This window comes from Hirundo rustica, chromosome 9, assembly GCF_015227805.2.
Source record: "Hirundo rustica isolate bHirRus1 chromosome 9, bHirRus1.pri.v3, whole genome shotgun sequence".
NCBI lineage: Eukaryota > Metazoa > Chordata > Aves > Passeriformes > Hirundinidae > Hirundo > Hirundo rustica.
The window spans coordinates 2,422,272-2,447,453 of NC_053458.1; the positions used below are offsets into that span (position 1 = coordinate 2,422,272).

General features: G+C 46.2%; 1 protein-coding gene across 17 annotated transcripts in view; it reads left to right on the forward strand.

The window, feature by feature from the left end:
- Positions 1-25,182, forward strand: part of DOCK7 (dedicator of cytokinesis 7) — a 95,603-nt gene that overhangs the window by 62,740 nt on the left and 7,681 nt on the right. For 2 of the 17 annotated variants that reach the window (XM_040072655.1, XM_040072656.2), the window contains exons 23-44: positions 832-924; positions 2,119-2,208; positions 3,243-3,338; positions 3,434-3,574; positions 3,692-3,805; positions 4,908-5,078; positions 5,781-5,920; positions 9,372-9,541; positions 10,387-10,541; positions 11,176-11,358; positions 11,776-11,911; positions 12,908-13,004; positions 13,450-13,467; positions 15,288-15,384; positions 16,135-16,269; positions 16,886-17,038; positions 17,498-17,656; positions 17,915-18,015; positions 18,793-18,985; positions 19,430-19,573; positions 20,326-20,457; positions 21,032-21,046. In XM_040072655.1, the coding sequence (XP_039928589.1) occupies positions 832-924; positions 2,119-2,208; positions 3,243-3,338; positions 3,434-3,574; positions 3,692-3,805; positions 4,908-5,078; positions 5,781-5,920; positions 9,372-9,541; positions 10,387-10,541; positions 11,176-11,358; positions 11,776-11,911; positions 12,908-13,004; positions 13,450-13,467; positions 15,288-15,384; positions 16,135-16,269; positions 16,886-17,038; positions 17,498-17,656; positions 17,915-18,015; positions 18,793-18,985; positions 19,430-19,573; positions 20,326-20,457; positions 21,032-21,046 (2,733 nt within the window). Of the gene's footprint in view, positions 1-831; positions 925-2,118; positions 2,209-3,242; positions 3,339-3,433; positions 3,575-3,691; positions 3,806-4,907; positions 5,079-5,780; positions 5,921-9,371; positions 9,542-10,386; positions 10,542-11,175; positions 11,359-11,775; positions 11,912-12,907; positions 13,005-13,449; positions 13,468-15,287; positions 15,385-16,134; positions 16,270-16,885; positions 17,039-17,497; positions 17,657-17,914; positions 18,016-18,792; positions 18,986-19,429; positions 19,574-20,325; positions 20,458-21,031; positions 21,047-22,541; positions 25,112-25,182 lie in introns of those variants that run through there. The other 15 variants (XM_040072657.2, XM_040072659.2, XM_040072658.2 and 12 more) reach the window with 12 other exon arrangements.

A 25,182-nucleotide genomic window follows, 5' to 3' on the forward strand; every position in this document is an offset into this window, starting at 1 on the left:
CCTGAATGCTCCTGGTTTGGGAGCAGTCTAGGTGACAGCACAAGTTTAATTTTTTCCTTCTTTCTGAGTGTCTCAAGGAGAAGGGAGAGAGGAAGGATCCTCGGTAATTTTGCCAAAATGACCCATTGCAGTAGAATTTGAAGTACAGACTAGATTGAGCTTTTGAAAAGCAGGATGATTTTTTCAAATGTTTTGCTTGGCAAAACAGATTGGTTCCAGAAAAGGTACGTGTTCTTTCCTCCCTTTGCCACAGTGCCAAGAGGAAATGCCCAAGTGTCCATGTGAAATCCTGTCCACAGGGTTATTCTGCCAGCAGTGCTGGGCTTTTATTCCATGGTCAGGGAACCCTGTGAGGGTTGGCAGTCAGCTTCTTCAGTTTCTCAGCATTTCTGTGAGAATTCAGTGAGAATTGTAGAGCTTATGAACTCTAGGCTACCCTGAAGGTGCTGGAAACCTTGGAGAGCATCCTCACATCTCAGCACCAGTTTTTCTCTGTCACAGTGTAAATCTCACCTGGCTCCATGGGAATGGGTTTAAACTGAGCAAAGGACAAGTGAGATTTTTCAGCAGGAGGAGGAGGAGAGCTTTTGAATGTCAAGCATTCCAGTCAGGACAGGCCAGACCAGAGCTGTTGACAGGATTAATATTCTGTATGTGTGTGAGATATAAAATGGGCACCTGAGAGCTCAGGCGGCCCCAACGGTTCAGAGTGCTGATGCGTTTGCAGTGTACCCACCTTGATTGCTTGTAAGGACTGAACTTTGACTGCTGTATGGCATGCAACGTGTAATATTTCTTTCCTTTCCCAACTGCTTTCTATTACATGCCCAGGGCTTAGACCGCTCCAATTCCTGGGTAAACACTGGTGGTCCAAAAGCAGCCCCATGGGGATCCAACCCCAGCCCAAGTGCAGAGTCAACACAGGTGGTGTCTTCGGTAGAGGTTTTTCTGCCTTTGTTTTCCCTGATGTTTCCCTGTAGAATATCTTCCTTTCAGTGCATATTTCAGTTTTGGTGGTTTTGTTGTTTCTTTCTTTTTTTTTTTTTTTTTTTTTTTTTAATTGTTTATTTGAAAACTTTTCAGTTTGATTTTATAAATTCTCATCTTCTCCCCCACTGCACTGCATGAAAACCCTCCGAGCGCGTGAACGTGTCCCCTCCTTTCATTTCAGTGGTTGCTGGTCTGTGAAATGTAAATGCTGTGACTGCTTTTGTTTTCTTTTTTTCTCTTTCTCTCACACTAGTTTCAGCTTCAGGTGGAGCACTTTTCTAAGTGGGAACATTAATCACAGCTTCATTGTTTTGTCCATGTTTGCCATTCCTTTCGATGTCGTGAACCATTTCGCCATCCTCATCGAGCATTTAGTACTCATCGTCCAGTAATCCTCCATGACTTGTTTGAGTGGAATATTGTGAACCCAAATTGATTGCCACATATGAAATTCTCTCTTTGAAACGTGTCAATTTGAGTGCTGGAGGCAGTGATTTGCCAGGGACAATTGTATTGTTCTGTGTTGCAAAGTATGAAAACTTTACAGCAGCTCCAGTCAGGAAGAGTTTATTTCGCCCCCGTTGCCTGCTGCTCCCCACTGCATGGTTGCCTTGAACGTACCTCTCAACTGCTCCTCCTTCCCAGTTTTTCAGCCTTCCCAAAGTATTTAGTCCAAGTTCACTTGCTCTCATGGCAAATCATTTCCATCAGAAGCAGAACTTGAGCGATTTCCTCCTTGCCCGTGGCAGCCGCAGCGTGGCTGTGGGTACATCCCCCCACGCTTGGCCTCTGGTAGATTGAGAGGTATGGGCTGAAATTCCAAGTATTACCTGTGCATGTTGATAAAATGCAACAATGGAAAAGTTTCATGCTTTGCAGCATTGTCTTTGTGCATCAGAACATGCAGTTCTTTAAATAACCTGTATGGCTTAAAACCAATCAGAATTGCTGTCGTTTTGTTTAGACCCAATCTTTAAATGCCTAAGAGTTTTGAGAATGCTTAAAAAGCTGTAAAAACCCTACAGTTGGAAGAGTATTTTTGTAAAACGTTCGTTGTCCTTGAGCTGCAAAACCCATCCACGGCAAACTTTAATGTCCTGTCATCATTCATTCATCTCCACTCCGTAGGCTACGGATCGAAGTTGTAATCGTATGTCTTCGCACACTGAGACGTCAAGTTTCTTACAAACATTAACAGGACGATTACCAACCAAAAAGGTAGATTTCAGTGGAGACAATTGATATTGTGGGGCAGGGAGGTCAAGTCATTCTGAAAACATGATGCAATTTATTCTTTTATTTATAGCCTGATTTTTATTTTTTTTTTTCCCCTCCCGAGGTCATTAGGAACTGCTGGTGCTTAACACCTCTGAATATCGAGGCTGTAGGGGATGTGAAGTATTTGGAGTTGAATTGGGAAGAATTAAATGATCAGGAGTTGCTTGTCTGATTTAATGGCCATAGTGTTTGGGGCCAGTTTATTACCGGCTTTCAAAAAATATGAATAGCGCTGTCTAGACACGTAAATGATACATTTTGTGTGCAAAATGAAAATGTGTTGGACGGCTCAGTGTGCTGAGCTCACTTATCCAGGTGTTAATCCAGAGAGACTCCAGAGAGGGAACGGGGGTCACTTTGAAAGTGAGCTCCCTTACAGGAAATGAGAACCTCGTAGACAATGTCAGAAAGGCAAAGTGCCAGAGCTTTTGTGTGATGCCAATGTGGCCACTGCCACCGTCAGTCTGTTGGTTGGTTGTCCCAAGAAAAGAAATCCAAGAGCTGTTTGAGCCCCATGTTTCTTTCTTACTGTTTTAAGTCCTTTCTCACAGTAAATATACATCTTTGTACAAATCACTTGATATGTCCACTTTTTACTCCTTTTTCCTGCGAAAATCAGACCAGGCAGAAAGGTAGACTTTTTAAACTAAACTAATTTGAGCACCAACCTATTTTTTTTTTTTTTTTAATTATAATTTCTTGGGTGCGGGCGGAAAATTCTTTTGACACTTGAGATTCAATCCTGGAGCGAGATGCTGTGAAACATTTCTCACATCACATGTCATAACCTCATCCCTCATCGTTAGCTGGGGATTTCTTTATGGGATGCCACCACTGCTGTCACGTCCTCAGTTATTTAGTTTGCTTAACTCATTGTTTGCCATACTTGCCATGGAGCGTGCTGACATTTCTCACGGGGGCTGTGTTGGGAGCTGCTCCAGAGGCTCGGGCTGACTCTGGGTTTGACTCTGTAGCTTTTCCACGAGGAGCTGGCCCTGCAGTGGGTTGTGTGCAGCGGGAGCGTGCGGGAGGCGGCCCTGCAGCAGGCCTGGTTCTTCTTCGAGCTGATGGTGAGCAAACACCTCCCCGATGTCTCCCAGCCCCTGCCTTCAAAGAGAACCAGCAACAGCTGCGAGTGGCTGTGCTGTAATTTATATCCCCATAGGTGAAGAGCATGGTGCATCATCTGTATTTTGCTGACAAACTGGATGCGCCGAGGAAGAATCGTTTCCCGGAGCGTTTCACGGATGACGTGACTGCACTGGTCAGCACAATCGCTGGTGATATAGTCTCCCGCTTCCAGAAGGTGATAGCAAACAATTACACTGAGCCCAGCTCAGCCACCAGCCCTCCTGCCTCTTGTTTGCTTGAAAACACACGAGGTTCCTCATCTGCTGTCTGCTTTTCTCTTTCTTCTCTCCAGGACACGGAAATGGTGGAGCGGCTCAACACCAGTCTCGCGTTTTTCCTCAATGATTTGTTGTCCATCATGGACAGAGGATTTGTTTTTACTCTTATTAAGACCTGCTACAAACAGGTGAATGCAGATAAACATTGTGGCTTAACTGAACCATGGCAGAGCCCCTTACTGTTAAATTTCTCTGGACAGAGAGTAGAATACGGACACAGAATTCCGCTGTGCGGTCTTCTTAGAGCGGGGTGTTCTCAGAGGTGATTTAGGGTTTACGCCTCTCTGATTACACTCTTAACTGTGAATTAGGAGTCACTCCCTGGAGTGAATGGACACGCAGCAAGAAGGGAGAATTATTCCCTCTGCTCATCACATTCTGAATAATTGAATCAAAAATTAGTGGGAGGTTCCATGAGGGAGCTCAGGCTGTCATGGTCTCTCAAGGGCACGGTGACCCCGGATGATCATATTGATCACTGAGCTCCTCTTCCATCCTTTGGGGGTGTCCTTCCCCATAAGGTGGGCTCCTCATTTGCAGTGTGACAGGGAAATTGCCCTGAACCACAGAGTTTTAGTTTGACAAACATCCATTCTGACACTGTGTACAGAGAAGATGACAAGGGATCAGTGAGAAGAGAGACTAAGCTTAGACTCACTTTCCCTGTAGAGTCTAAAACATTCTCTATAAGGGGCAAAAGAACCACAAGAGCATTTAAGATTTTAAGTTGCCTGGTGTATATTACATATATTATGTGTAATTATTTATGTCTTCAGATATAAAAGATAAATGTATAAAAACCTACCTGTATCTTGGGGCTATTAGTGCATCACATTGTGGTCCTCACAACTCCCTGCTGAAATCAATAGGATGTGGGAATTACAGAATCAAGGAATGGTTTGGGTTGAAAAGGACCTTAAAAATCATCTTGTTCCAGCCCCCCCAGCTGGGGAAGTCGACAGTTCTTCATTTGGTTACTTAAATATGACTGGTGTATAGATCTTGTATTGAGAGATTTGTTTGGGATGTGTGTGGCTCCTGCACATCAGGAACTTAATCTCTGGCACAAAAAAATTGCTGTGGACATGGGTGTGACCATCTAATGGCACCAAGCTCTCCAGTTCTTGCTTTGGGAGTGATTTTGGGGAGCAGGGCTGGGCCAGGGGGGCTCACCCTGCAGTTACACTCTCTTTTGGTGCTGACTGCAATGCTGTGGGCTGGACTTTCCAGGTGTCTTCAAAGCTGTATTCCTTAACAAATCCGAGCAACCTGGTATCTCTGAGGCTGGACTTCCTGCGCATCATTTGCAGCCATGAACACTACGTCACCTTGAATTTACCCTGCAGCTTGCTCACGCCACCTGCGTCTCCGTCACCGTCCGTGTCTTCTGCCACTTCCCAGGTACTGAGAAATTTGGGACATGCAAGTTGAGCTCGGTGCTGAGAACTATTTCCTCTGAGGCAGTTGTATCACTGTACCTTCAGTCCCTCTCACTAATATTTTTGGAAGTGTTTAGTTAGAATCAGTTTTTCCTGACGCATAGGTTCTGATTTCTTTTGATCTTTTGTTATTGGGGAAGTAGTGCCCAGATCCCTCTCCTGGTAGTCACCACCACTGATCTGGTCTCCTCATGTATTGGACAAACACTAATAAGCCATCAAAGAGAATACTTTGTCCAGTGTTACCCTTTTCTAGCAATACAAGGGACTTCTGAGCTCCCTGCAGCTTAGTCCTGGCCTGCTCAGAAAAAGTAATTTGAATTAGTGTGTCATTCAAGTGGATTAATTAGTTGCAAAATCACATAAACCGAATCAAATTAAAGCCTTCTTCAGCTTGAAAAAGAGCATCATTGAGTTAAAAGTTTAACCAATCCACTTCTAAAGGTTATTTGGTTTAACTTTCCTAACAGGAAAGACAATAAGAACAAAGAGAATTAATGGAAGGGTTACTGAGCTGGGATGGAATTTAAGTGTAGACGTGCCTTGATCCAAACAAAAAAGGGAAAAGGCGTGAGGTTGTCTTTAATTCTGAAAACTGCTTCTTAGGTATTTCCATAGCTTTGACTCTGTCCATGATGCAGCTTCTGAAACTTGATTTTTTCAGAGTTCTGGGTTCTCCACAAACGTCCAAGACCAGAAGATTGCAAATATGTTTGAGTTGTCTGTGCCTTTCCGCCAGCAGCATTACCTGGCCGGGCTGGTGCTCACAGAACTGGCTGTCATTCTAGATCCTGATGCAGAAGGGTAAATCTTTACAAAGTTTTGTTTTTCAAAGAGCTTTCTGTAATTCCAAGCAAATGGTGGATGCCAAGAAAGTCCTGGCACAGCCAGAATTTCTATAAGTTTGTAAGCTATGACAGGAAAACAGTGATTTAAGAATCTTCTTTCTTCTTGCCCCTTGTGTTTCTTCCTTATCCCAGCCTCTGTAAACCTGATTTCAGTCACGTTTTTCCAGCTGAGAAGAAGGGAAGGAGGTTCCTGCTGGAACCCCCAAATACCACAGGGGCACTGCTGGAACTCGGAAAGGAAAATAGCTTTTCTCAAATGTAACAAGAAAATAATTTCCAACATTTAGGAAGCCTCTCTTGCTGATGATTTTAAATGTTACAATATATTTTGCCTGTGGTCCTCCCAGCTCTTTTTAACTGTAAATTATGCATTGATGAGGCCCCTGTGGGTTACACAAATAGACAAATAGAGTCAAGCATGCAGAGTTTGTCAGTGACTTGCCTGGTTTGTGCAGCAAATAATTTCCTGCTGTAGTCCTGACATCCAGTCTGTTCCTAGTGTTATTTAGGGCTGTTTTCTGCCTTGCCTCTTTGAAATGGGTTGCAATGGAAATTATTGATTGCTTCCTCAGTCCTGAGTTCCCTCACAGACATTTTTCTCAAGGTGGACTCAGAAATATCAGCCGAGTCGACAAATGCTGATGATTCATGGTTAATTCTGCCCCTTTGCCAAGAGGTCTCTGGAGTTAAACATTCATTCTGTTTCTTCTTGGAGGAGAAAGTGATGCCATAAACTGGAATATTTTCCTGTATATATACATAACACACTGCAGCCCCATTTGTTTGGCCTGAAAAGGAAAAAGCAGCAAATCCTTACCCATATGTGCTGTCTGTAGAAATCCTTTTTGTGCCAGAGGAGCATCCTGCTCACTGGTTAGAAATCAGGCCCTGTCTCTGAGTGTGTCTGCCCTGGTTCTTCACAAACTTCCTGTTCTCCACCTGCCTGCCAAGCCCTTAAACCTGGCCCAGGGTGGTCATCTCTGCACGGAGGAGCTTGCTGGTGTCCACTGGGGAGACAACTCCTCTCTCAGACCTTGTCTAGCCAGAAAAAGCCCCCTGGTATGACTTCAACTCTGGAGATGCATTTTGATCAGAGCTCCTAAATTTGGGGGCAGATGTATACCTGTAACTTTTTTTTTTTTTTTTTTACTGTTTTCCAGAAAAATACTGGAGTTTTCAGGTTTGACTTCTCAAGCTCAAACCCTCTGCATTTCTCCTGGTAGATCTATCAAATAAAGCAAACCAAGTGTGTTCAGATCTGCTCTTCCCTTGCTGTGAAGACTTTTAACAGTCATACAGTATCACCAGCAGAGAGTTCACACTTGCCTTCCACAGAATACTGTGGCCACCACTGGAGAAATCTCAGGATTGTTCCCAGTTGATTATCCTGCAGCAGGAGTGGAAAGAAATCATCTAATTGCTTATTGTGTTAGAGACCTGCTTTAGGCCTTGATAGGTGATCCAGAGCCTTAGATGTGTTCTGTCCTTGCTCTTTTTCGCTCCATTAGCAAAGTATGTTTAGTTTTGGCTCATTTTATAAGAACTCTTTGGATTGAGTTGGACAGAAAAGGAGGAGACAGTTCCCTGGTGTTCCTTGGAGATGTGTATTGGCTACATCCCTTGGTGTGACAGGGTCCAGAGCAGCCCTGCAGGGCACCAGCAGCCTGAAAAACAGGACAAACAAAGCATGCAGGGGAAGGGATCCAGCTGAACGTGACAGTCCCAGCAGCTGGACCCTGCACAGCTGTCTCTGCAAACACTGCAGGGGTGCTCTGGCCATCACACACAGCGCCCACGCTGCCCATCTTGGCTGAGGGTGCAGGCCAGACGTGAGAAAATCAGAATTCAGCCCTCAGAGTTCAGTGCCAGAGTCAGTTTTTGCAGGACTGTGGGGAGGTGTTGACAGAAATCCAGGCCAGGGCTGAGATAAGGGAGGGGATGGAGGGAGGGCGGCGAGATCGATTCGCTGCCTTATCAGGCAGGAAGAGCAGGGGGCTGCATTTCCTCCTCTCCACCGTGGATCGATCCACCACGCTGCCCACTCAGCTCTGGGAAAGCAACAAAGAAATCCATGGATCCCCAGGATGGAATTCTGCAGCGTTGCTTGGATGTTTTCCCTGTCTGCAGTTTTATGGCCTGTGGGATCGTTTCCCTTGAATTTTTAAAAACGCGATTTAGGTGCCACTCCTTCGACGTAATACAAAGACTTTTCTTTATCCTTAATCTGAAGGAACCAGTCACTTAAATAAGCGTTTCCTTCCTAATTGTTAAGGCTCTCGCTAATTACACAAACAAGCAATTGTAGGATCTCGTTATGGCTTGATTAAAAGCCACGGGGAGGACCTGCAGCTCTAATGGCTGATGTCCTCCCAAGCTGTGTACTGCTGCCTTACAGTCAACTTCAAACCCCCAAAAATCCAGTCAAAGCCTCTCTTTTTTTTTTTAACCAGAACTCACCTCTACTTTTCAGGTAAAGTGGATACTGCCTGAAATTCGGCACTTGTTTTAATACCTCAGGTCTGAACGTTGCAGCTTATGTTTTGCTACTGCCTAATGTCTGAGCTTCCTTGGCTGCTTCATGCATGGGGTAAAGTGTCTTCTTGGCTGGTTTGCCTGCAGAAGCAAATAGCTGCAGACAGAACCTGCTATTTGCTCTGGGAGAGTTTTGCCTCTGCGTGGTGGCTGAGGGGATTGAAAGGAGCAGAGTCCTTGAGAGATTCAGGGGAGTTTTTGTGTTTTCGAGGAGGGTCACACGTGGTGCCCTACGGAGGGGCTCTGCCAGTGTTTGCATCTGAATAATGACAGAAGCCGTTTGGGCTGTTTTTTCCTTCTATCCCTTCATGTCTTTGCCACGTTTTATTCAGAGTTAAGGATCTGTTTTGGTTCAGTAATTGCATGGGGTAGGGTGGGGAGCTGAAGCAGAAACTTCCTGATCATTTGATTAAAGCAATGTCCTGGCTTAGGAGGGTTTGTCTCTCTGTAAATGGTGCTAAATAGAAATAAAAAAAAGAACACCATGAATAGTTTTACTAAACCCTCTGTCCTCCCTGTTTTCCATATTCCCTGAGTTTTTCTAATAGTTTTTAGTGGATTCAATGCTTCAGCATAGCAGTAGCTGGGACTTCGTGGGTTTTTAATGGAAAGTATGAGAGTGTTCACGTTATACTGGGTGTGCATTCCACAAGATATTTCTACCCATTTTACAAGGCACAGTGAAAAACCAACCATCTGTAAAATCCACAGAGAGATCAAAAAACCACATGCAACAGCAGTTCCCGTGAAGTTAAAAATAAAATTAAAAAAGGGATTTTTAATTTTTTTTTTCCTTTTTGAAGCCCCTTAGTTACAAAAGAGAGTTTGCTTTGAAGATATTAACTAATGTGCATGACCCACCTGTCTTCTAACAGTTTGTTTGGATTGCATAAGAAGGTCATCAACATGGTACACAACCTGCTGTCCAGCCACGACTCGGACCCGCGGTACGCTGACCCCCAGGTAAAGGCCCGGGTGGCAATGCTGTATCTACCTCTGATTGGCGTGATCATGGAGACCGTGCCTCAGCTCTATGACTTCACAGGTATTTGATATTCTCTGCCTTGCCTATCTCCTCACCAGCATTGGGTGTTTGGGTTCTGAAATTGAATCATGAATGCCTTTGCTGTCGGATGAAGTTGTTTCTGAATAGCGATTTTGACTTTTTTTTTGTGTTTTGTTTTCACTTGCAAAATGTGCCTTCGATGCCTGTTAACGCTCAAAAGTTGCATTTGCCCATGCACTTGTTGTATTTTTGTTCTGTGGACTTGTTGGCATAGAATAAAAAAATAATAAAAAAAAAAGCAGTGCATTTTAGTTTACATCCCACTGGCTTCCAGCCAGCTTCCATCCATGTCTCTGGCCTGCTTAAAAAGACCCCTCACACTGTACCAGAGTCCCTAAATCCGAAGGATAAGCAGAGTACTTAATTCCAAAGCATAAGCGGAGTTCCTCTTCTTCCTCCTGTCATGTGTTCCATCAGCAGTTCATTTTCAGGGGTGCTTTGCAAAATGCCCCAAAGAGCAGCGAGAGATTATTTCAAATCAGGGCAGAGAGTCCAGTCAGGAATAGTTTGGAATTTAGAGTTCTCCCTTACAGGCTTTGCATTTAATATCACAATAAAGCTGTAAAAAGGATTTGGAGTATTCAAAGGGAGAGGAGGTCTGTTGCTAGAAGGGTTTTAGGCACTCAGGTTGTGTAGGTTGCATTTGGGAATTGCTTGCTTTGCTTTCATGCCCTCAAATCATTGTCCTGTTCTTCGCAGGACCCCTCGAGTGGGATGATTTTCAGTTTGCATTCCCAGTTCAGTGAGACCAGGGCTGTGGATGGGGTCTGGGGGTTTGAAGCCTTGGATCTGGGGCTTGACTAAAGTCCTGTATTTCTCTGCAGAGAGTCACAACCAGCGAGGGAGGCCGAGCTGTGTCGCCGTGGACGATTACGAGAGCGAGGGTGGCAGCATGATCAGCCAGACAGTGGCCATGGCCATTGCAGGGACTTCTGTCCCCCAGCTCACCAGGCCCAGCAGTTTTCTGCTCCCTTCTTCGGTAAAAATCCATCTCTGCCTGTTTCCTAACCCTCAATCTGTGTCAACCAGCAAATACTCAGCAGGTTTTGCGGGGACCCACGTCAGTTTTTGTAGTTGGGTGTGCAGAGAGGCAACAATGGGGACAAAGCACGTTTGCATGTTGCTGTTGTCATAAGAAAATGCCAAGCAGGGATAGAAAACAACAAACCTCAGAAAATGGGAGAATTCTCTTTCCTGATAAAGATTCTCTTGTTCTGAAACAATCTTATAAAAGCTCTGTGAAGTCCAGTAGTCACTATGAGCTTTAAGCCCTAAGAGCAAATTCTACCCCGGGTAAATCCCACCCAGCTGAAGACAAGGAGGGGCCATTTCCTCTCTTCTCTGCACAGAGAGGGAATCCTGATTCTGGTAGCAGGCAGACCCTTCCATTTCTGCCTTCTCTTACCTTTTCTCCAGGACCATGACCCCATTTGGCTGGGATTTAGGTGCACTCTCAGTGAGACACTGATAGTTGTATTACACGGAGCCACTCCGCTTAACCCCTTAAGCTGCTGAGGTTATTACAGTTATCTCAAGGGAAGAAACTCCCACTCTGTGGTGATCGGAGTGAGTGGGTGTGAAGCACTGAAGCACTGTCCTGACCTGTGTTTCAGAGTGGCAGGCAGCACTCCACCTTCTCGACAGAGTCCAGCCGCAGCCTCCTCATCTGCCTGCTCTGGGTGCTGAAGAACGCGGACGAGAGCGTCCTGCAGAAGTGGTTCACTGACCTGTCAGTGCTGCAGCTCAACCGCCTGCTGGACCTGCTCTACCTCTGTGTGTCCTGCTTTGAGTACAAGGTACTGCCAAGCTGGAACCTCCTGGAGTCCCTCCTGGGCCCTGCCGAGGACCTTAACGCTCCCATCCTTTACACGACTGCAGAAAGGCATTTCCTGCTCTCTCCAAAGTGTTTCCTGTATTCACAATCCCGAGGCCAGGCTTTTCCCATGTTTATTTCCCAGCCACGTGAGTGTCTGTGCCTTGTTCCACTCCTCAAGCAGTTTGTGCTGCTTGCCTCTCCTGTGGGAACTGCAGCAGTGCCACTTTGAAAAGAGAGTTTTCTGTAGCAGTGCTGGAATCTGAGTGATTTATCTACCTACCAACCTAACCTGTATTCCTTTCTTACTACATGTCCTTAGATATTTTGAGTTGTTTACTCCTAGCAAATATCCCAAATCAGAAGAATCCTCCCTCATGGTTTTGTTTGGAACCTGCAGGGCAAGAAAGTGTTTGAAAGAATGAACAGTCTGACGTTTAAGAAGTCAAAAGACATGAGAGCCAAACTTGAAGAAGCAATTTTGGGCAGCATAGGGGCAAGGCAGGAGATGGTCCGCAGAAGTAGAGGACAGCTGGGTAAGTAAAGGAATCCTCTGTGCCATCTCTTTTTTCCCAAAAGCTGCTCCTCCTGTCCCCAACAATTATTTGCACCCATCTGTGGTGTGGGATACAGAGGTCCCCTAGGAAAGCTGTTTGCAGCATCCTTCCCTGGGCCTGCAGAATCTCTACACTTTTCCTAAATTGCAGACACTTTGGCTGTCTTTTTAAGTGAGATCACATCTCATTTATGGGGTCTTCTTGCCTTAATTTTTTCTAGTGTAGAATCTTCTAGAGTGTCCTGTTGAAGGATCAGAGAGGAAAACAAACTGCCTGGTCTTGCTCTAGAGCTCTGAAAATGCCTGGACATTTCTGCTGACTTAAGGTGGACTCGAAGTCGTTGGGCTAACAGGCACCTTCTGATGATTTTTACTGTTTGTAAAACCCAGGAATTTTTATGAGCACCCAAAATTCAAAGGGTGGCCCAGAGGTTAGGACAAGGATCAGCACTGTGGTTTTGTCTCCTGCTCTGCCACACGAGCCTGTCATTGTGGGCTAAGGTGGATAAGTAGTTTAGAGCCATAATTAAGGAATCGCTTCAGAGATGGGAACCTTTATCTTTTTCTTAATGTGGCCAGATTACTTTTATGACTTGAAACTCCCCTGCCCTCCCAGCAATGAGAATAAAAGACTGTGAGGTGGGAAAGGGGGTCTTGGCCCCACACTGAGAACATTCCTGGGTGCCAGTTGAGGACAGCAGTGTTGGAATGCTGAGGGTTGGCACACTCAGGCTCCTTGTGCAGCCCAAGGAAGGGACTCCTCTCACCAGTGAGTGTCTCAGCTGCCTCTCTGTGTCTCATGCCACTCAGCAGTGACAGAATTAGGGCCATGTAAACATCCTGGGTGGGTGCCACAGAGCCTCAGGCTCTAGAAAATCATCTTTGTTGCCACCTGCCGCTTGTGAGCAGATCTGGAGGTGCTGCTGAGCAGAAATGAGCATCAGCTGACTGCTGTTGTTGTGCTGTTACCCTGCAGAGAGGAGCCCTTCTGGGAGCGCCTTTGGAAGTCAAGAGAATCTGAGATGGAGAAAGGATATGACTCACTGGCGACAGAACACAGAGAAGCTTGACAAGTAACTCTGCCTTATCCTTCTGCTCCACCCTCGTGCCAGGGCCTGTCAGAGCAGGGTCCCCCTCCCCACAGAAGGTCACTGCCCCTTGTGCCAGCGGGTTTGAGCCCTCAGATGCACAGGGCTGGCATTGCAAAAAAAAGAAAAAAGGCAAATAGCTTTTACTCTAGTGCTGCCCTGCCAACTCTTTGCCTTTCTACTGTCCCTTACTTCCTTAGGCTTCCAAATCAGATTTAAAGAGATTTATTCAATCCTTTACTATCTTAAAGCCCTGCCCTAAGCTGTAATTTAGAGGGAAGATCCATTAAGAGTTTCCACAGATAGCGATTATATCTCATGTCATGTTTCCTTTATTCCATAAGAGCATTCTGGAGTTCTCAAAGCTCGCTTTCCTTTCCTGTCCTAATCCATCACTTTGATTGTTTTTCCACATGTGCTGTGCTTTTAGAAGCCACAAACCAGCCAGGTACTGTAGCATTGGTGTGCAGTTCTTCTAAATTGCCATTTTGTACATCTGCAGACTCAATCATCACAGCGTTGTTTGTGATGCTTGGCAGAACTTCTCAGCGTGTGTGTGTGTGTGTGCAACTGACTGGAATGAGCTCTTTTGGCTTATTATACCCATTTCCTTGAAAATTCCCTCTCTTGGTGTGGTTTAATCCAGAGGGCTCTGGAGTTGAGTTTGAGCTTTGCTGTGCACGTTTTCTGTCTCCTTAAATCGTGACCTGCAGTCTCCATCCTCCCACCAAAACATTGTTCCTTATCCTGGGGAAGCAATCTCAGCACAAGTGAAGCTCTGAAGAAACTGAGGAGCCCACATGGAGATCAGGCCAAATTTTACCCTTGCAGACATTGACTCTTCTTGGAGTCGAAAACATTTCTTCACAGCCTTTAGCTGTTTTGTCCCACACAAATAGGTAATTTCTCCTTATGACAAGTAGTGGCTTTTTGTCCAATGCTCCAGTCCTGTTGAGTCGTTGGGAAAGCCAAAGGACCAGGGTATTTCAGCCTGCTGATGAAGTGATGGAGAGATAAATTCCAGAGTCGCCCCAGATTAAAATTTGGCCTGAAAGACTCATCAGTTCACTGCCAGTGCTGGATCTGAGCCCTGTCCTTCTGGGAAGGACATCAAATACACATTTAACAGCTGTGGGATGGTCAAAGGATGGTGTCTCACCTCACAAAATGAGCTGCTTAGATAAAACTCTCTAGAGCTGCTTTCTAACCCCTGCTTGCTGTGACTGGGTTTGCTGTGTCCTGTGTGTGTAGGTAGAGCCTGGCCCTTTGAAACCCCATAGACAGGACTTTTCACTCCAAGAGCTGTGCACAGCTTGCAGCTGCTGTCATTTTATGCAGAGAGTATTATTTTATGTGGGGCTAGGTCCCAAAGCTTCCTGTCCTGGAGATGTTGGGGGTGTGAGCCAGCTCCCAGAGGACGTGGAGTGTGGCAGGGAAGGGCTGCTGCAATACAGCTCCAAGAGCCAAATCGTTTCTCCCTCTTCCTGTGTATTTTTCTGAGATTTTGGTCACCCTCCTGCTGGGATTTGGCCTGGCACGAGTCTGTGAGAGGTGGCACCTGTGGCGGGGCAGGCCGGGGTTGGGCTCTTTGAGTACACCACTGGATCCCTGCCCAGTGCAGCTGGTGCCACTGGCAAGGGGCTGGCTGTGCTGAATTCCTGGAGCCACAGGTGTGAGTGGGTGTCTGGACTTTGCAGGGCTTTCCAGGAAATCGAGTGCCTGGCATGGAACAGCAAAACCTTGTCCCTCTCAGAGAGGAAGTCGTGCTTCAAGGATTAAGTGCAGTGTAGCTCAGAGAGATAAGATTGCAGGCTGGCAGGCTGCACCGTGCTGCTCCCAGTGCGGGTTCCCAGCTCGTGTAGCACCACCGTGTGTCCACAGCCTGCAGCATTAAGCCACATGTGCTGTTCCTGGTTGTGCTGTCGCATGCCTGACCGTGCTGCCGAGCCAGTTTGGAGATGGACTGGGCTTCTAAACTGTTGTTGTGTTCCTGGGAGAGTCATGAAGTGTCAGAGAGAGCAGCGTGAGCTCTCCGAGCATGATGAACGTGAATTCAGCCTCTGTTAAGTCTGTACTTGTGAAAAACTGAGTTTTCCTTCCTGTCCTCTCAGGGGGTGCATTGAAATATCCTCGTGGTGTTGTCCAGTGATAAATATACAAACTGTAACTGGGAGTTTCCTGCTAGTGAGAGAACATTTTTGACTGGAAAATATGTAGGCCTGTTCCTTAATGAGGAAGTAATTTTACTGCTTTGTTTTCTCTGATCAGGTCAAGGGCAGAGATAGAGCATGAGGCACTCATCGATGGGAATCTTGCAACAGAAGCCAACCTGATCATTTTGGATACTCTAGAGATAGTTGTACAGGTGAGGTTGATAAGAAAATGGAGATGTGATGGCATTACATTCACCTGGCCAGGCAGCACTTTGTTAAACAAAACTGCCTCAGTGCTGAGAGAACTGTTCAGCTGCAGCAGGAAGGGGGGGTGCCTCTCCTAATCCCAGCCTGGAACAATCTGGTTTTACATTGCAATACCTTCCTTCAGTCTTGAAATTGAGGATTTGAAGATTTCTCCGCTCCTTGTAGTATAAGAAATAGTTCTTCAGGAATGAACTGTAAAAATCTCCAAATCTTGCCCTGTCCCAAACAGTTCCTCCAGTTCTTCCCAAACCTGCCCAAATCCCTGGGTTCCAGGTCAGCCTCCTGGGCCTGTACTCACTTTGCCCCCTGATTTCTGTATGAATGCACCTGGGCACGGGCTGGGAGCAGGCAGGACCATGATTCCCAAATCTACCTCTGATGTGCAGAGAGACCCAGGAGTCCCAGGGACTGTACTTTGTGCCTGAACAGCCCAGCTGTGGGCTTTCCCTCTAGCAGAACAATGTCCCCAAGGGTCAGAACCTCACTGGGGACAGGGAATCCCCATTCCACCTGCTTTATCCATGGATATCCTCACCTGGGGCTTGGCTCAGAGCGGGGTTCTTTGGCAGCCCCAGCTCAGTGGGTAATTTCCCCATGCAAAGGGCTTTTGGTCAGAGCTGTTTGCTCTCTCCTACACACACAGGCACACAGGAGGTTCATTTTTCTCCTCATGGAATCTTGGTTTCCCTTTGCAGACCGTGTCCGTGACGGAGTCCAAGGAGAGCATCCTCGGCGGGGTGCTCAAAGTGCTGCTGCACAGCATGGCCTGCAACCAAAGTGCCCTTTACCTCCAGCACTGCTTTGCCACACAGAGAGCTTTGGTCTCGAAGGTGAATCCCCTGTGGGGGCTGAAATCCACCCTGAGCAGCACTGAGGGAAGAAGGCGCTGTTTCTTCCTTTGTGTGGGGTCACCTCCCCAAGAAATTGTTATTATGGGCAGGATTAATTTTCAGGCAGTGTAGCCTGGCCTGGTTTTCATGGGCAGTGCCTGCATTTCTGCATTTTGGAGTTGTGCAGCTCACACACTACAGCTGGGATGTGGGTTCCTGCTGGCTGGCACTGAGTGGGAAGGGGCAGCAGCTCAGTGGGGAGCTCAAGGCACAGGTGGGGTTTAAGCTGGACAAATCTCACTTTCAGTGGATTTGTTTCCCAGTTTCTGTAGGTGCGCAGGGAGAAGCTCCAAGTTTTAAGCGTGAGTTTTTGGGAGTGATGTAAATCAGTGTGAGGGTGTAGATGGAGGAGCAAGTTGGAGGGGAAGGTAAAATGAGTTTCCTTCCAGTGCTGCCAGTTTTGCCTGACTGTGCAGTGATTCCAATGAGCATCACTCCCCTCAGAACAGAGGGATTGGGCTCTCTCTCATTCCAGTGCACCCTCACTGCTGCCTGTTTGTCTGAGTGCTCACTCCTGCCTGTCCAAGCACCGATTTCCTCCCCTGCTGTTTTCCAGTTCCCTGAGCTGCTGTTTGAGGAGGAGACAGAGCAATGTGCAGACCTGTGCCTGAGGCTCCTGAGACACTGCAGCAGCAGCATTGGCACCATCAGGTCCCACGCCAGTGCCTCCCTGTACCTCCTCATGAGGCAGAACTTCGAGATTGGGAACGTGAGTCGTGCTGCTCTTCACTGGGTGATGGCACATAACGGGGCTGGGGGCTGCTGGCTTTGGGTACAGCCCCCCACAGAACTGGGGGACACCTGTGAGGGGATTGATGGCAGCAAGGATAACGGGATTCTAGTTTTTAAGCTTGACCAAACCAAAACCAACTGGGATCAAGGATGTTTCATGAGAGCATCGTCCTGTTCAGGATGTGTGAGAGGAGATCATGTGGAAACAGACAACGCTGATAGTTTTGCAGGAGAACCTTTATCTGGAACTAAATAGTCATCAGATTATGAAGTTTGGCAGCACCAGGTTTATTCCATCACTGCTCTGAGACAGCCTTTTTTGCAAAACTTCAGTTTTCTTTTCTCTGTCAGGTCAGGAGGAGCGTGCCATGACCAGAGCACTGGTACTGCTCTGTCTCCAGGCTGCTGAAACACCATAACAACATCTCTGTTGCAGAACTTTGCCAGAGTGAAGATGCAGGTGACCATGTCCCTCTCATCCCTGGTGGGGACATCCCAGAACTTCAATGAAGAATTTCTGCGACGTTCCCTCAAGACTATTCTGACGTATGCTGAAGAAGATCTGGAACTTAGGGAGACAACATTTCCTGACCAGGTAAAAGACAAAAACCACAAGACAAGTAATAATGTAATTCATTAACAGGCTGTGCCTAAACCTCCATCTAGAGCTGGAATTTGCATGCATTCCCTGAAAATGGTTTGGGTTTTGGTTTTTTTTAATCATCTAATCACATAAAACTCAGGTCTTTGATTAGTTCTGACAAGATGCAAACACACAAAGATTCAAATGCTCCTCACATATGTGTAGCTCAATTCCCATTGCCAGTTGTTCACAACAGCTTATTTTTCACAGGTTCAGGATTTGGTGTTTAACCTCCATATGATCCTGTCGGACACAGTTAAAATGAAGGAGCACCAGGAAGATCCAGAGATGCTGATTGACCTGATGTACAGGTAGAGTTGGCACTGTAGGGACAGGAGATGGCCGTGCTCCACGTGGGTTTGGGCTCAGGTGCTGCACGTTTGGGCATTACAGAACTTGATTTTGGAGCAGTTTTGGGTCTCACTGCTCACAGAACAGTATGTGCCTGTCTGTTGTGTTTGAATGTGGCGCTGAGAAGTTTTGTTTGGCGTTTAGACAGCTTATCTTGGATAAAAGTAGTTTTCATTCCCAAGCCATCCCTGAAAATCTCATCTTCCACCTGAGCAGAGAATTCTCCCTGCTTGTTTCAGGGAAAACCTGGGGGTCTTCCAGCTCCACCTGCTTGCCCAAAAGGCTTTTTGGTGGTACATACAATGGTGTCCATATGCTAAAGATAGTCCAGAGCCAACTTAAGCTCACAAGTGCCAAATTTCACAGTGCTGTCTGCACAAATGACCCTGAAGGCTTCTTAGTGGTCAGCAGAGGTTCTATGGTAGGGAGCCAGGCAGGTGTGCTCAGATTGTCCCAAACCTTTGGATTGCCACCAGTCTCAGGTTAAACATGGGCTTTGATCAAGAGCTTCAGCATCCAACACTGCTCACCCACCACTGACTGGCTCAAAAATCTGTAGTTCAGGGGGGCTTCCCACCTCGACAGCTGCTGGTCTCAGGAATTTCCAGACAGCACTAAGGGGCGGTTGGTGTTCAGGCAGAAGTGACTAAATACAGTGTGGAAAAAAGCCCTGCTGAAGGGCTGTGCTGGTTCAGAAGGAAAGGCCATGGAATCACAGAGGTTTTCCCTCCCTTTAGGATTGCCAAGGGCTACCAGAATTCCCCCGACCTGCGGCTGACGTGGCTGCAGAACATGGCAGGGAAACATTCCGAGAGGAGCAACCACGCCGAGTCCGCCCAGTGCCTGGTGCACTCTGCGGCCCTGGTGGCCGAGTACCTGAGCATGCTGGAGGACAGGAAATACCTCCCTGTGGGCTGTGTCACATTTCAGGTGGGCATCATCCTCTCCAAGGGGTTTTTGGGCTTTGCTGTTGGGTTACAAAGAGTTTCCACGTGCTGGGAGTTCTGTGCTTACATCCTCAAACCGTGCTCGCTGTTTGTTGCATGAATGAAATGCCGCTGTGTGTGTTTTATACACATGCTCTATAAAAATAGATGTATTTTATGTATGCACCACGAAAATGGAAATGTTTTACATATATGCTCTACAGAAATAGAAAGCTGTATTTTACGTATATACTCTACAAAAGTAGAAACCTATGTTTTACGTGTATACTCTACAAAAAATAGAAAGCTGTATTTTACATATATACTCCACAAAAATAGGAAGCCACTTCTATAGAAATGCCAGGATTTGACTGCCTTTCAAAGTATTGCAAGTGTTGAGTGCTGTTTAAATTGAGTAAATGTATTTTTATCTCTTCTATCTCCCCAGAACATATCTTCCAATGTTTTGGAAGAGTCGGCAGTTTCTGATGATGTTGTGTCCCCAGATGAAGAAGGAATCTGTTCTGGGAAGTATTTTACAGAAGCTGGTCTGGTGGGATTGCTGGAACAGGCTGCAGCATCTTTCTCCATGGTAGAAGACTTTCATTTCTTTATCTCTCTTCTCCAACCTCCCACTGCTGGGCACTAGGAAGGCAAATGTTTTCTCTCTGAGTGTATAGTTCTGTTGTAAATGCTTAATTTGCGTGGAGCAATTGGAGTTTTAATTGTTTAAGGCAGCCTGGTTTGCCCTCTGGAGTAAACCGAGGAAAACAAGTGAATTAATTTCCACTGCACAACGTGAAGTGTCATTCAGTGGGCTTAAGCACAAGCAGCAGTAAATCCAGGGTGAAAACCTGGAATTCCTGCTAAGCCACTTTATGCAGTGACTGCCCACGATGGGCTGGACCTGCTCCATGAGAGAGATCCTGAGGATCTCCCACTCTCCTGGAGTGTCAGATGTGGATGCAGAAGTCACACAGGCTGAAGATGCGCTGAACAGAAATGTGCACTGAAGCTTTTCCGTATTTAATTCCCATAGATTTGGTTAGGATCCTGTTCAGCTTGTTTTGCCCTTGTGCCTGTATCCATCCAGAATATCCCAGGATTGGTTACGTTAATGATCCTAATTACTGACAGCAAGGTGTAATGCGCCAGGCTCTTGATTCTGGGGGTAACTGAGGATTTTATTGCATTTATCTCTGGGTACGTGTTAAGAAAAGATGTGATAATCCCACAGTGATGTCTCAGCCACTTTTCCGTGTTGCAATTTTATCATTTAAATGCTGTGTGTGTAATTCTGGCTGTTGAATTGATGCAGCAATCTGATGGGCCTTGTTTTTGTAGGCTGGCATGTATGAAGCAGTTAATGAGGTTTACAAAGTCCTTATTCCTATTCATGAAGCCAACAGAGATGCCAAGAAGTTGTCTACTATTCATGGTAAACTGCAGGAAGCATTCAGCAAGATTGTTCACCAGGTAATGGTTTGAATTTTCAGCTGCAGGGTGAATTGTGAAGAAACTTCAAATGCTCAGTGCAAGGAAAATGAAAAGCCATTATTCTCAGATTCCAGGAGAATTGTCAAATGATGATCCACAAGTAAATACAGGGATCATTAACAGTTCTTTTTCTCTGGAATTTAACACGAGAGAACATCACATACCAAGATCTGTTGTTACTTCAGAACTGTCCGAGATTTAAAAATTCCAGTTTATCCTTTCAGATGTTCTTTTAAACCGTGTTTTGCATGCTGGGAAAACCTTGCCTTTAGCCTGGTAGGTAACAGCCAGAAATGCTGGGGGGGATTTATTTGTTTGCTCACGTGGTGGTTAAAGAATGGAAGGAACCTTTCCAGACTTGGATGGTGCAAAAGCCACCAAAAGCTTTAAGGGCTGGTGAGGGCTGTGCTGAGCCAGAGGAGGCTGCTTTGGATGCATGATGACTTAGAACCATTGGAACCATTGCAGGGTTATTGCTGCTCATGTTTTGGCCTTTGAAACTCTCTCTTTTTTTGGTTTCTGTGACATGCCCTTTTTACTTTTTATCACACAGAGTACTGGCTGGGAGGTAGGTAACTCCATCTTAGTTAGCAAAGAACACTAATTGAGTTTCCAGATGACTCACGCCAACGCTTGCCCACATGTGCTAGTTGTGGGTGTTTCTGTTGCTGTCTGCTGTTTAAAACAATTCATTAACCAAAGAAATCCCAATAAACCGTGGTTGTAGTAGGAATTTCTTCATAAGCAGCTGTAGGTAGTGCATGGATGCTGACGTGTTCCACTAATGAGGTTCTTTGGTGAATGAGCCACTGTACCATCACTAGTTTGTTTATTATAATTTGTTTATATTTCTTTTCCATCAGCATTGACACAGAAAAATCATCCCTCCATACCATATTTTCACCCCACCCACAGGGGTCGATTTAAGCACCAATGCTCAGAGGTACCAAACACAAACCTGGTTTGCTGCAGGTGCACCTTGGACCTCAGAGGAGAAGCTGCTTCCTTCTGTTCTCAGTCAGTTTATCTCGGGGTTTATCAGGCAGTAAAAGGGCTCAGTTGCATTAACTGGGGCCAGTTTTGCTGCCTGGGTTTTTGAGGAGGAGGCTGTCTGCTCACAGTTTTGCAACACGCACCACGAGAACTGCACTTTGAGGTTAAAAATAGGCAAAGCTATTGATTAATCTTTGGCCCACTTTGACTCCAGCCCTAGTCCAGTTGGCACAGTGGATGCATGAGCATGGAGAACTCTCAGAAAGCACTAAAAATGGATGTGAACATGATGTTACGTGTTTAGGCTTCATCTTTCCAATTTATTTTTGCTTTCCTATGGATCAGCCAGCTCATTTTGGGCCACCTCCCTCCAGGTTTCCACCACACACTTACTGAACTGAGGCTGAGACAAAAACCCCTTTGGTGCTGTAATAATTGAGGCTGGTGACGCCCGAACATCAGTTTCGATTCCAGCCTAGCAATAAAAAAAAAAAAAGGAAAATGAGCAGCTTAAAATAAACCCTGACACTTCAGGGCTGGCCCTGGAAGTCGTCCCCTTGTCCCCATGGAAGGTCCAGGCAGACACAGCCCAGCAGAGAACCCGTGCTAGGTGTGGAAATGATGTGAAAATGTTCAAGCCAACAAGGCCTGTGAGCATCTATTTTATTATTCTGCCCCTAAATCGACCCCTGGAGAGACTCCTGCCATTGGTTATGATTCTAACACCACTTGGTCATGTTTTACTGCATGGTAAAAGACACCGTGGGTTCAGCTCTCGTCTGTCATCGTGCTCCTTCATTGCCACACTTTTTCTGACCTTTGTGCTTTGTAGCTTTCAGGTTTGTTGCATGTTTTGCCCCTTTCCCCCCTCCCCCTTATTTTAAATATTTTAATGGATGCTCACCCCCACCTTTTTTTTTTTTTTTTTTTTGATTTTAAAATTTATTTGCTGCCAATTTGCTGCTTGTTTGTTTTATGGAATTTCCCTAATTAAATACTTTCTGTTTTCTCCTCTGTCGCCCTGGTTGCTGACCCTCCTCCCCACTCTTACTATTGTCTGTTGTGGTAAGTTCCTACTTGTGGAATTTTTTTTCCCTTTCTCTGCCCCTTTTTTCCCCCCCCAACCTCCCCTTTTTGTTTTGTTTTTTTTTTAAATTTTGTTTTGTTTTACACTGTGGAACCCCCAGTTTCATTTTAGCAAAGAGCTATGCCAACAGCAGCACCCCCGTCACGGCACAGGGAACGCGGTGTTGCCAACTACGAGCATTGCAGTGTCCTGAGGCTGGCACCAGAGCTTTCCTGAGCTCTCCTTAAACACACCAACTGATGGCCTTTGTGTGTTTATTCATGGAGGAAATGTTGAATTTATTCAATTTGTTTGCTTCCCAGATAGAAAAGTTAAGAATTTTTTTTTGCGTGCTGCGCCACGAGATTTTAAAAACTCTTTTTAAGCAGTGCCAGGGGGAGGTTGCCAGTGGATAACAGAGCTCCAGGAGCTGATTCTTTCTCAAAAACTCAATATTGGAAGACTTGTAGTAGTTGGCAACACTGCAGAGGACCTTGGGTTAAAATTGAGCTGGAAAATAACAGCGCTGAGTTTGGTAAAGATGGGTTGGGTTCTGCATTTTGAAGGAGTTGCTTTTGTTCCTGCACCCTTCAGGCAGCTGCTGCTGTCTTGGTGAAGGAAGCAGATGATCCCTCTTGCATCTGATTTATCCTTTTTTCACCCCCAAAATCTTGTTGGCAAAGCTTTTTGTGTGCGTGCAAGAGATAACCCCGAAACTTTATTCCCAGCAATTTTTTGGAAAGGTATTTACCATGCATAATAACAAATCATGAACCTTCATAAATCATGGTGGCTGTTACCTGCTCTGCCAGTTGTGTGATGGCTATTCAGTGTTCACCTTCATTCTCCTCCTCTCCCAAAATCCTATTATTTTTTGATAAAATAATAGGAGGTATGATGCTTTTAATAATTCCTCCCTCATATCTGCATTTTTAGCTCTTGCCAGAAACAAGACCAGGGAGCATTAAGTTCTTTGTTCAGCTTTCCCTGCCGTGGCTGAGTTTCAGAGATCCCAGTGCAGAGCCAGCCCCTATCCCTAATGCCAGGCATGGAGCTGATCCCGGGGAAGTGGCAGCTCCTGAATATCCCTGGCAGGCCTGGAGTGCTCTGGAAGTGTTTCCCCCAAAAGGATCTGCTCCCATTCTCTTGTTTCCAGGCACAGATTCCCAGCATGAGTCCCATCAGGGGCTGACAGTGCTCCTCTCTGCTGGCTCTGGGATCCCTTTGACTGGGATTCAGCATCTGGATTTACCTGGGAGAGCCAGAGCAGCTGGTCTGCATGGGGATGAGCTGGGAGCTGACCTCACACAGTGACAGGGATCTCACCAGGCTCCCCAGTGCCCCCAAACTCTTAATTTATGCATTTAATAAATGCCAGCAGAACTCCTCAGTGATTTATGCTGTTCAACAGACAGCATTCTTTTCCGCCCTTATTATTTTTACCCTGCCTGTGACAAGGAGCTGTCTGGGCAGGTCCATGGCAAAAACTCACTTGGAGGTGAGTTCTGCAAATGCTTCACACCCTGGAAAACCCGAAAGGAAAGGAAAGGAAGCTTATTAATTAGAAATCAATGTGTCCTCAACCACCCTGTGCCAGGGTTGGGGCAGGATCCCCCAGATTTCCCTGTGGAGCATAGCCAAGCCTTGTGCTGGCTCTGGGGAGCTGATCCATGGCAGACACGGAGTCATGGAATGCTTTGGGTTGGAAAGGACCTTAAAGAGCATCAGGTTCCAACCCCACCTTGGGAAGGACTGTGAGAGAGGAGCCCTGGAGTCAGAGCCTTCTGTCTGTGACAGTGAGACAGAAGCTGGTAGTGCTGGGTGTTGAGGGATTTTAGTGTGGATTATGTTACCCAAAACTGTGGCTTTGAAAAGGCAGTGATGAGGAAAAAGGGATTCAGTAGCTCCATCCTGCATGGACCCAGAGGGATGGGCACTGGACGAGGACAGGGAGTCCAGGCAAAAGGCAACATCCAGTGAAACAGCAACAGCTCTGCAGCTGGAGTTCCCAGCCTGGGAGTGCTCCTGGGATCCTGTGGTGTGATGAAAGCCCTGGCAGTGGGGCTGGAGAGGAGCCCCTCTCTGCAGCAGGATTCCCAGATAGACAGGCTCTAGAGCAGGGTCCAGGCAGCCTGAGCACAGCCAGGTGTTGCTTTTTTGGGATGAGGACTGCTACACCCCCCAGGTGCCTTCAGGAGGGCAGAGCTCAGCTCTGAAGTGGAAGTTTTTGGTCCTCAGGCACCTCCAGGGGGATGCTGCAGAGTTTTCTCCAGCCAGGAAAAGGCAGTGGCCCATGGTTTTTTTGCAGTCTGGAGCTTGCCTGAAGGATTTTTTTTTTTTAATTTTAGTTTGGCTTATTTATCCTCTTTGCCTTCCATAGATCGTGTTCACCATCACCACAAGAGATCAGTTTTGCCATAGCAAAATACTAAAATAAAACCTGGCAGCCAGGACACCTGTAAGGGCTGTTTGAAGCCAAAATCTAACCCAGCTCAGGGACACTGAGTGTCCTAAACTGCATCACACTTTGTCACGAGAGTAAAGGTGAACATTTTGGAGTTTGTTGCTGAAAGGCATCCCTGGTTTGTGCATGCAGCGTGAGTTCTTTAACAAAAGCAAGGTGTGTCTAATTTTTAAAGCATTTT